The sequence below is a fragment of the Melospiza melodia genome, chromosome 5, assembly GCF_035770615.1.
Source record: "Melospiza melodia melodia isolate bMelMel2 chromosome 5, bMelMel2.pri, whole genome shotgun sequence".
NCBI classification, from domain to species: Eukaryota; Metazoa; Chordata; class Aves; order Passeriformes; family Passerellidae; genus Melospiza; species Melospiza melodia.
Window position 1 is genome coordinate 79616072 of NC_086198.1, and position 12107 is coordinate 79628178.

At 38.6% G+C, this 12107-nt stretch overlaps 1 protein-coding gene across 7 annotated transcripts in view; it reads left to right on the forward strand.

The window, feature by feature from the left end:
- JAKMIP1 (janus kinase and microtubule interacting protein 1) overlaps positions 1-12107 on the forward strand; it is a 230248-nt gene that overhangs the window by 166453 nt on the left and 51688 nt on the right. For 4 of the 7 annotated variants that reach the window (XM_063157598.1, XM_063157597.1, XM_063157602.1 and 1 more), the window contains 3 exons: positions 2298-2474; positions 4582-4638; positions 5030-5212. The exons of 1 other annotated variant lie outside the window; for it this stretch is intronic. In XM_063157598.1, coding sequence (XP_063013668.1) covers positions 2298-2474; positions 4582-4638; positions 5030-5212 — 417 coding nt within the window. The remainder of the gene's footprint in view (positions 1-2297; positions 2475-4581; positions 4639-5029; positions 5213-12107) is intronic. 2 more of the 7 variants (XM_063157601.1, XM_063157603.1) reach the window with 2 other exon arrangements.

The following is a 12107-nucleotide window of genomic DNA, read 5'->3' on the forward strand; positions in this document are numbered from 1 at the left end:
ATATGCTGTGTTTTGAGTGTGTCTTGTAGAGCTTTTTGCATATCTTATGTTCTCCAGCCACTGCTGCCCAGGGATCCTACTTGTCACCTGAGATTCCATAAGGCTGTCATGGTATTATTCATTGCAAGTAAAAGAGAGATAAGATCATATCTTTGAAGCTTACTGCTAGGACTCTATTTCAGTGAAGTTGCTAACAGGTGAAATACATTTTAGCCTAGAAGCATTTGGGTGAGTTTTTCTGAGATGTTGAGGTGGTGCTGTGGTTGAATTTAAGAGAAATACGGGGGTGAGCAGGAAGGGGGCAGGGTAATGTTTACAGCTTTAAAAATTAATAGAAGAATTTTGCATGAAATGCAGACAATAAATAAGGCACAAGGCTTCCCCAGTGAACTCCTGATGACTGTCTGCAAAAAAGGCCTGTAGCAAAAAAGGTCATATTCCTTCTCATTTTCTCACTGAGTTTTCAGACAAGCACAATTCACATAAGAAGAGGAAGATACTGGTTTTATTTTTAATGTTTAGGTACCAACTTCAAAAAGTAGTGATCTTACCACGTTTTACAAGAATAAATGCTGTGTTTTAGGCTTAGTTATCCTTTGGTTGATTCCCAGTCCCAGCTGCCGCGTCCTTCATCCTTCTGGAGCTTGACTACATAACCCATGGTCACTGCAAACTGGGACATCTGACAGAGGGCTCATCATGAATCTTCTATGCCTCATTTGTGTGTTGGAACTACAGAAAACTGCTGGTGGTTCAGCCAAATGCAAAAGGAAAGAGGGAACTTCTCTCTGTCTCTAACCTCCACACAGTTGTTTTATTTCCCCACCTTTTATTCCATAAAGCATCTTCAGTTAGGGAGCGTTTCCCTTTTGGCTTTAACATACTTTTAATGAGGGAGAGAAGATAAGGGAAATACCATGTCATGGACTCATCCTCAGGCTTTTGTCCCTTTTTAGCCCTGGTCTAATCCATGGTGATGTGTCCAGCTGTTCCTATTGTTCTCTTGACACAAGAGGGAGCCAAAAAGTTTGGTACAAGGCATCCAACCTGCTCCAGTGCTGTGCACAGAGGACTGGCTTCAGGAGGAGGAGCACTGTGACAGTGACATATTTCTGGTTTAATCTGTGTTGCACTGATGGGCTGCAATGTGATCTGTCAGCTCAGTTTGCTGTTCCCTGTGGAATGGTGCCTTCAGTGTGTTGTAGTCGGGGTGCCAAAGCCAGAAAGGCTGGGAAAATTTTACTGTGGTGTTGTGCATCAGGGCTGAGTATGAACTTCTCTCTCAGTTGTATCAATGTTTGTAACCATTAAAATCAAACCATCATTCTGTTTTGCCAGAAAGTGATACAGTTTTACCACAGTATATCATGGGTCAGACTATAATTTTTAGCTTAATCTTTTAGACTTGCTTATATACTGATACTTACATTGTCAGAAATCTTGACCGGCTGTGTGTATCAACTCAGTATTTTCTTTTATTATATTTTAATAAATACATATAATAGCATAAGTGTTTTTCAGGATATTTCCTTCTCCTTCAGATTTGCCTCATTCTAAATCTATATGTTTAATCAGGCAGTGTCACTTGTAGGAGCTGACCTTATGATGCTGACCATCAATCTAAAGCTCTCACTAATCCTTTCAATCTAAGTGCATGAAATTGGGGAGAAAAGAAATTTAAGGGTGGGGGAGGAGGAGTTAAATTCAGAAGCTTCTCTTTCCACTTGCTCTGTATCATGATTATTACATTTAATGTAACAAATTTTATTTTTAGAAACTTTTACTTAAGATCTAATTAGTTTATTAATGATCTTCCACAACAAATAAATATTTGGGAGAGGGGAATTATCTCTCTGAGATAAATATACATAGAAAAACAAGGGACATATTACTTCTTGTTGAAGCAGGAGACTGGGAACATCTGAGTTTTTTCCTTACTCGCTATGTGACCACAGATTGGTCACTTCATCTGTCTTTGCCCAGTTTTCCCATTTATTAAATCATTACAATACATATATTTACCTTGAAGAAATGTTGTAGAAGTCCATTTCTATACTTCTTCTCACAGGTTTCAAGTACTCTTTACATATAAAGAGTTTAAGATTAGTGCAAAAATATAAGTGTTAATATGTTCATGAAGTTTTGAGATTATGCATTTTTGAACAGCTTGCTTCTTTTTGATGTACAAGGTAAGTAGTTATATTGATTGGGAATTTTTGTGGTGGTATAAGACATGATTAAGAATATTTTTGTTGTTTTATACACATAAATTGAAAAGCTGTGTATTTTCTCTCTAGCCTGTGTACACATTGAAGGATGCCCAGGAAAAAGAGGTGAATAAAATAGCCAGTAAGAGATTAGAGCAGCAAGTGTTGACCTTGAAAGCCCAGCTCAGGGACCAGGCTGCTTTACAAAATCAGTTTCATGACTTGCAGAATGAAGTGGAACTCCTTCAGGCTCAGCTATGTGAAAAGGTATAAAATTGTTCTCTTTGTGTTTAAATGTGAGCTTAGATGTCAGATTCTACATCTCTCTTTTCAAAGGGGAGAAACAAAATAGTCTTCTTTCCTGGGAATGAATCTGAGGATAGTTAAATGGTTTCCAGGCATATACAAGTACTCCTAACTTCAGAGAAATAAGGAAAAGATGTAAACTACCTAAGTGATCGATGTTATGGAAAAATGATAGATGATCATGAAAATTCAGTCTCTGCTCTGATTAATCCCCAGAGTGTAATGCAAGCACAATGATGTTGAAATTCTTTATAGAGCCACCTCCTTGGCTTAAATTGTCAGGATTTTTTAACATTCACAGCTCTCTTTTTCCACTATATCAGATTATGAAACTCCAAGCTAATAGTAGAATTTTGATAGAGTTTTCCTAACTGTTTTGGTTCATCTGCTGGGGTTGCACATAAAGAGTTTCAGTATTTTCAGAAAGGTGTGTGGTTTGGATTTTTGTCATAGTTATTCTGACGAGAAGCCCCATGTATTCACAAATGCACTGAGACAGGCAGTTTCTACATTTGTGCATTATTTTTCACCTGGCAAACCAGAGCAGGTACATTAAGATTTGCAAAGCTGCTGCCTTACAGTGTTACAGCAAAGCTGCTGCTGTAAGTGTGACTACAGCTACTGAACTCTTGGGTGGAAACAAATTCCTCCTAGGACTTCTTTCCCTTAGATTTTGTTTCCTATTGGGAACTATATTTTGGAATAGGATAATAGTTACAGTGTGAGCCAAATTGGAATTGCCCACCAGGCTCTGAAACAGCCACTAAATGGCATGTTCTCAATAGTGCTCTTTGTTCTTCATAGCCTGACACAACGAGTAGAACATGCTTCTACTCTGAAATACAAGAGATTATTGTCTTCTCCCTACTGGGAACAGGTTTCATTCTACTTTCTCCACAGTGAACCCATCTTTCTACAACTTTTGTTTCTGTTTTGTTGGTTTTTTTTCTGTTTGTTTGTTGGTGGTATCTCTGTTTTGTTTTTCCTAGCCTCATCCTGTGCTGTGGTTTGCTCTAAACCAGTCCTGTGAAGAGGGTTAGTGGCTTGTCCAGGCATGGGTTGGGGGAGGCCTCTTAAAAGAGCAGTGCTGGTAAAATGAAACTGTTGTGTAGTGTCACATCAGGTGGTAGGTGAGTAAAGGGTGAGATGTGCTTTCCATATAAATGGACAAATCTTAATTGTTCTCTTGCATCAGCAAGATGTGTTGCTGCCTGCCTCATCAAGAGTTTCCCCTGTCCTGCCTGCTCTGATTCCTCCCAAGCCCACAATTTATTAGCTGAGGACAATGTGACCTTTTTCAGCATAATTGATTTCTCATAAAGGAGGGTTTTTTAATGATGAATATAATATGCTTACTGTAAACTTTATAGAAATATAAATTGTCAGGCAAGATAAATGGAAAGGAATCTGTACTTTATTGTCAAAAGTACTGTATTTATTCATAATGGTAATGGATTTTTTGTGGCAAGATACTGTGTTTTTTCTGCATAATCAGAAAGGAGGGTTACCATCAGTAGATTTTAATCATAAGGTACAGACTAAGTAATCTGGCCCACTCTGCTTCACCTCCTAATAGAGACACATATCATCTGTGTCAGAGTAAAAGGCTGTTGATGTTTCCTTTCCAGAGTAGAATATACATGCAGAAAATCCTTCCTCTTTTCTCTAAGTTATAATATTGATAAGGAAAAGGAAAATTTTCCCCCAACGAATGTTTTGGAAGATTCACAGAGTAAATATGAACCCGAGTGCATAATGAAGGATACCAAGTCTACTGTGATGCTGCTTTGATTAAATAACCTCACTGATCTAAGGCTCCATCTAAGAACATCCAAAAGCCTTTGATAATTTTTAGACGAATGCTAATGTAGGGCAGTGTTTGTATGCTGGAGCCTATTTGTGTGCAGCCAGTGCCTTGCACTGATTCATCCTGTTTGTGATACAGGGTCACACAGGTGTGCAAAGTGTACACCTCAGAGTCAGGTCTAAAACACATATCAAAAAACCACTGGAGTATTTCAAAGTAATTTTTTAATAAATTGATGCAGGATATAATTCAACCTTTCAGGAGAAAGAGCTGCAGAAGAGCAAGTCTGAAGTGAAGTTGACATTAGCTCCTCTGAAGGTACTGTGTTTCCCTGAACCCTGATTCAGGACCTGCACAGGGGAATCCCTTTGCTTACAGGCTCTGTGCCTTCCTCTACAACTGTCCCTGTTTTTCTGGGTGCTGCTGCCTTCTCCTTAGTGAGCAAGGGCTCACTGACATCATTGCAAGGTGACTTTCAGCCTCTCAAAAGGGGGACCTTGCACATGGAAAGGGAACATCTCTTTCCAGTTTATCTGTGCATGTATATTGAAGCTGTGGAGGCATCTAATAGTGTAGAGACATAGAAATACAGTCTGTAGCTTTGGGTCAAAATGTGGAATTACATATTAGACACAAAATGTAATCTTGCAGTCTCAGAAGGGAGTGAAATGACAGAGCCATGGGATGTTTGTGTGTTCATGCCACACAGGCTAAGCTGGCTTGCCTCACCCAAAAGTGCCAGGAAAGGAACAGCTTCATTAGGAGGATGCATGATGAATTCCACAGGCAAGGATTTATTAACTCTGCATTGGATGAAGAGATGAAGAGCCTGGTGAATGACATGACCCTGGCAGAGTACATGGTTGCTTTTACACCAATGTGTAATCAAGTGGTAAGTGCTCCTACTTCCTTGTAGTATCCTCATGTGTACACTATTGAATTAAGTGGTGGTTTTCAAAGTGCTTAGGGAGACTTAATGTGCGATTGTAAAACATATTTCATTGCTTAATGTAAGAATTGCTTCAGACAAATCATGGAGTTGGCCATTTTACTGTTGCTGTTGGCAGGGTCTAAATTTCAGGAGCTTAAAGCAAAGTGCATCAGTGTTCCATGCAAGAAACACTCCCCTGGTATTTTGACTAAGTATCTGATGGATAATGCAGCATGTATTACCCAATTACATTTTAAATATAAATTTTGCATTTCTTTTCTGCACAATGCATTGTTTCAGATTTCTGAAGAAGTCTGGGAAAAAAAGGTCAACTGTGAATATTTTAAGACTTAACTTAGTGAACATTTGTATTCAAAAGGGAGTTGGTCACTTGTGTTTCTCTGGCAAAGCAAAAGTGGGAAAGGAAGTTTCACACCTGGTTATATTTAATATTGTCATTAATATCTTGGATACTGGGAATAAACTTCCTAATTTTGGAGTTACACCTGCTTGAGGACTTTCTTAAGGACAGGAATCTCAATCTGGCAACCTGAAAAAACAGGAATTCCCTTGCAGTACTTCAGTGTCCATCAAGAAGTTCTTTTTCCTTTTGATGTCTGTTTCGTGTTTTTTTTTTTTTAAAGCCTGTAAAAGTACCCAGACAATATTTGATAATGTTTGTGTCAAGTACACTTGAGTAGAATCTTTTTGGTTAAAAGTGGGGTATGGGAAATAAGTACTGTGTTACACATTTGTATAATTTTGTGTGCTTGTCAAAACAATACACAGAATATTGGTTCATACTATATATTGTACTTCAGCTGACACAATGCACTGCAAAATGAATACATAAAAAGAATTTTTTCTTAATGACACTTGACATTTTCACCAGCAGAAGATGATCAAAATTGGCATATAGTATAGTAAATCCACAGGCTTATTTTTGTGATGATTTTGCACTTTTACACACCAAGTGGCATTCTGTATCGTGTTGATAGTGCTTATTCTTACAGTGTTACTATGTCTTGCAAGCTATCACTCAGTCCTGCTTGTTTTTGTAACAAAAAGCAATTTAACTGCATGTTAAGGAGAAGGTGGATTGATTCCTGGCTGCAGGATGGGACAGGACTCTGTGTCTGGCTGTGTCTCCTTGAATACCTCAAGTGTGGGTCCAGCAGTGCCTCACCCAAGCTATGGCACTCATCTGTCAGAAGGGAGATAGTACTCCCCTGCCTTCAGGCTTTTCTCAGACACTGCTGTGATAGATAAGCATTAATAAAGCTTGCCAACACAATAAATATCAAAATACTGTTCACACTCACACTGTCTCCCTAAATGTTCAATTACCACAAAACTTAGCAGGTTCAACTTCTAGGTTCAACAAGAGAGAATTAGATTAAATATGTATTCTGATAGCCAGTGAACCTATCTGCAGCATAGAGCCCCACATTAAATCCCCTGCTTTGACAAATATTTAGCTGTCCATATTAAGTGGAGCACAAGCCCCTTCCATGGTGTCTAGCACTGCAGTGGCCACAGGTCTGACTTAGGCTCATCCCAAATAGGATTCAACCTGGGGCTTTTATCATGCGAGGAACAGACTGGCTCTTGCTGGGTGTGCTCACACTGAGCTGAAGGCTCCTCTGGTCTGTGATAAATCCTTCCACATATGACAGGGGGAAACTTTCCTATCAAGGAAGAGTTGCGTGTTCTCATGAAAAATGTCTATGTCTATCAGGTTTCCAATGGAAGACACTTTCAATGAAAAAATGTCCAAGTTTCACCACTACTAATTTAATGATGATTACAATAAAAATTAAGAAAAAAAAGGAGAGAGACTGTTTCATATTCATGTGACACATTCCTTTGGTTTAAAAGATCTTGTACTGAATTCTGTGGACATATGTTTAAGTGAAATAACTTTTCATCTTGGAAATTTTATTTCTTTCTTTCGATTCTTATTCTCCCTGGACTTCACATCTAAGATTCCAGAGCTATACCAAACATGCACTTACATAAAATTCCTTTGAAAGCTCATTTCTTCCTTCCCCTCAGTTTTTCACTCCTACAGCATTCATAACATTAGAATTCTACTATACAAAACCTGCTGGATTGCTGTTTTTTGGGGAGGTTTTTGCTTTTATTTTCCTTCTTAAATTAAAGATTTGCAATTGTCTTTATTCATTACTGGACCCAGTAACAAGTGGAGCCCTGTCACACATTGGCAGCAAACCTCTGTGCCTTGACTTACTGATGAATTTCAGCTCAAAGTTTGCAGTGATGAATGAAGAACTGATCCAGAGCCTTTTGAAGGGAAAGAGGACTCTGTACTCAATTCAGGGCCTGACCTTTTGTAGTTCAGGAAAAATCTTTGAGTCATGTTCTCAGAGAAAAGATTATTGGTTCATAGTTCTATCAAGAACTCTTTTATTTTTTTTTTTTGGTCTGTACATGAAATTAATGAAATTACAAGTAGAGGGGATAGAGCTGCTTCAGCTGAGTGCTGGGATGCCCCAGCTTTGGTGGGGCACTTATGGGCACCACCAAGTTACTCCTGCTCACAGACCAAGGCAAACTCCAGTTCTTTGCTCATTCAGGACATGATGGATGGTTGGTCATTTCCTTCTGTTTGCCAGAAGTATTTTCTCCCAAATTTTCATCCCAATTAAAATACTAAACCACAAAGATGGTATTATGCAAAGCCCACTGTCTTTGGAGCTTCTCTTCAGACTTTCAAGGCTCTGCTCTCAGACATGATAAATCCCTGTTGTCCCTGTGGCTTTATTTTGCTGACTAACTCAAGACTTCCATCTTGAGTTCAGTTCAGCAGAGCTGTATACATTTGAGGCTTGTCATTCTTGATTATTTTCACAGCTCAGTGTTACATTCAAATGTTTGTTAGTGAAAAATAAAATTTGCTTGAATCATGTAGTATCTCGTAATTTTGTTCGAGCGGTGCACTCTTCATTGAGGTCAGATACATGCTAGAGTATTATGTTCATAAAAGACAGTTTTCCTTATCTTAATAAGTCACTGTAAAGAGGACTAGGTTTTGAATTACTTTTCCTCATGATAAAACTGTACACCATAAAGCTCTTTATTTGTAATTTAGCTTAATTAAGGAATTTATTATAATTTAATTTAATTTTAGTTGGTTTTTATCATCATAAACATATATGATTGCAAGGAAGGGGTTTTATTTCAATTCTTTTTCATCCAGCATCTATGTCACTTTGGTGAAAGCAAAAATTCTGTGTGGGATGGTGAATAAATGCTGACTCTCAGCTTTGAAAAATGTCATCTTTTGGGCAGGCATTGAAATGACAATGTATGTCTAATATTAACTTGAAATTTTTGGAGGATGAAGAAGGTAATTTCTAAGGCTTTGTAATATATTCTCTCTTTAAAAGACTTGAAAAACCATTGCAGCCCATTGGAGTGGAGCGATAATAAATTTTGGCAATAGGAATATTTTAAAACCTTGTCTTGTTTTGTGTCTGGAAAACAAAAAGCATGTGGCTGAAGAGGACACATTGCTGGGACAAGGGCTGCCTCCAGCAGGTGCACGTGGCACTGGGCACAGTGCCCTGGCTGGGAGTCACATCCCCAATGTCAGACACAAAATGTGTGTCCACGTTTGGCCTTTTGTCATGTCCCATTTTAATCAGCTCCTTTTCAATGCTGATTTTTTTTTAATTGGAAGAACCTTGGCCTCATCTCTTTTTTCTTGCCTTTGTAGAATTAATTTGTGGACATTATTAACAGTTATTGTTTTTCTGCCTCTCCCAGTGAAGAGAGCACAGGACAGCATTCATCAACTGATCTTGGACATTCATGTTCACAAAACATCTAACAATAAAAGACTTGGCTTTGCAACAGCTGCTTTACTTGGGATGGTAAAAGTAGGAAGCAAGAGGAGATGTTCCAGATGAGTAATAGGACATGTGAAAGAGGAGGCTTGATTTTTTTTCCTGAGTTTAGGTGTCTACTTGCAGTTTAAGGGCCAGGATTTACCCCGTCTGGCTGGTTTGAACAGGAGGCAGTGTCCATGCTGCTTTTGGTGGATCAGAGAACCACGCAGAGGAGCAAGTGAGCTTGGCTCCCCTTTCATGTGGACTCAGCCCAGCCACTACTGTTGTGCAATATTTTGGGCCTTTTCTCTCTCTTTTGGGCTAGGTGAGAAGAAAAAAGAGTATGTTTAATTCTTTCCTTCAAATGATTGAGCAAACTGCCTCTGTCTGGATGTCTGTAATGGAAAATGCTGCTCATCCAATTTCTCTTGTGCTGGAGCACTTTGACCTGATGATATATATTTTATATTTTCTTTCCATAGTGTATCTGAAACTATTGTGGCTGTTTGCCCTCATTTCTTGGGGCTGAAAGGGAATTTGTGCAAGGGATGTAGGGATAAATGGTAGTGCTTTTTAATGCTTTTCATGCAGTCATCTTAAACGTTATGGATGGAAAGCTCCAGGCAAGGAATGTGTCCAGTGCAGTGAATTGTTTTACAGAATAGGGATTAAATGCTCAGAACAGCATAGCTTAATTCTTCTTTCTGTCAAGGGATTTCTTCTGAGATATGTTTTGATAGAACAATGCTTTTTGTTTGTTTATTGGTTTGTATTTCTACTCATTACTTTGCAAGTTTTCAGTGAACTGTATTTGAAGATAATAGGCCTGAAATAAATTCTCTGATGTTTTCCTTAAAATGGTTTGTGTGTGGCTGTGAAGGCCAGAGGCTTTTCTGGCACTGAGGGTGAGATACATTTCCTATATGATGTCTGTACTTCTGACAGTCATCTGTGGTAGTTTATCTATTTATTTTCATAGTTAAACCAGAGAAAAACATCCTGCCAAGGAATTATGCTGCCCATTTTATGTACCTGCTTTAGGTAAGTGCAGATGACTGAGCACTGACAGGCTGCCCAGAGAGGGAGTGGAGTCTCCCTCACTGGAGATCTTCAGGAACCACCTGGACACAATTCTGTGCCATGTGCTCTGGGATGGCCCTGCTTGAGCTGGGAGGGTGGAGCAGATGACCCAGTGTGGTCCCTTCCAGCCTGACCCATCCTGGGATTCTGGGATAAGGTCGGAAGAGCTGTGGAAGTTGGGCTCCAGTGGTGGTCAAGAGGGCCAGGGGAAGATAGACTTTGGTTTGATAAATACCACCCTCAGAAGGGAGAAAGAATTTAACTTTGGGCTTTCAGCCTTTTTGGGACAAGGTTGATCAAGAGCAAGGAATCTTTCAAGACCAAGTTTTCTTTGCAGAAAGGTTTTATTTTTTTACCTGACATTACAAAAAACATGCCTTGAATCATTGGAATTGCAAGTGGATGAAGGAGTGGAATTAGTTATTTAGTAATTTTTTTTAAAGAAGGGTGAACTCCATTGCTGAGAGATATGTTATTTTTGACTTTTAGAGAAATTATTACAAATACTGAGAGACATGAAATACAGGTTTAAAAAAGTTAGGGGCAGCCTGGCCTTTGCAATAAAATACCTGATAAAGCTGTTAAATAATTACGTAAGTGGTTGTTTGGATAGAGAGGATGTCAAGAATTTGTGCTGGCTGAGGAGAAGGTTCTTACAAAAGGTTAGTGCCCTTTGAAAGTAAAATTTGGTTAGCTGATAAGATTTAGATCTATTTCCTGACTGCATAATACAGATATTGTAGCAATTTTTTTTTGCTGCACTTCATGGACAACAGCATGTGTTTCTCTAGAGCAGCACATGCCAGTACAGGAATAGCCATGACTAAAAAAAAGAAAAGCTTTAAAAACTACCTTCCTTTATTTTCTGATAAATTATAGAATTTAGGTTATCATAAAATGTACAATTAAAAATATACAGATAAATTAAAAGATTTTCATCTTCTCTCTGACACAACTGTTTTATTTTTTTTTGTAGTGTTGGGGTAAGCTGATGTTTTTTGGTTTCAATAGTAATCCTTCCTAGAACTTGTCATTACACAAGTTTACACTCTTCTCAGTTTGGTCAAATATCACAATATTTTCATTTCTTCCTAGGTGGGATATTTTGTGGAAAATTGAAAGGAAAGCAAAAAAAAATAGGAAAATAGAATAAATATAGTAAAAAAACAATAATAAAAAAGAAGCAACCTAAAAAAGGACAAGTTAATGTCTGAGCATTGAGACAAAACACAGTACTTTTGCTTAGCTGAATCCTTAGTGCTATAGGAGATGTAAGCTTTAGTGCCAGTGTTATGACACAGCAGAGATGAGTCTTTTGAGAATCATACCAATTTTCCATTTTCCAATATAGTGTAGACTATACTGTGAAATCTTCATCAGGGGAGTAACATCTTCACTCACTGGGGTTTGCATTAACCCTACTTTCTGCTGAGTGTCACTACTTTGGCAGCAGAAGAATTTGCTAATTCAAGAGGCAAAAAGGTTTGTGGGTTAAAGAGTTGAAGGAATGACCCTGCAGGAGGTTATTTTTCTAGAAATGACTTGTGCCAGTGTCACAGCTTTCATTTGGTGTTGTGTTTTTTTCTGGCAGCTTTGCCAACTCCCCTGCCTATGAGCAGATCAGTGATTTGCCTTTTCATGGGTCATTGAGCTCCAGAACTTGTTCTGCTCCTGCTCACTCTCATCTATCACCACAAATGCCTCTAACTGTGCTTCCTGTAGTGAGGAAATTCTCATCAAATATTTTTAGATCTGATATCTTCATGCCTCAAAACATTTCAGGGCTGACCTTTCATTGCTTTAAGCCAGCTGGCATTTTTTTGAGTGATGGGGAGAGATACTGCACTTGTAACCTTGGTTAGAAACCAAGGACTTCTGGAGCTGCCTTGGGCTCCTGTGTCTAGAGGGGAATGTCCAAATGTAAA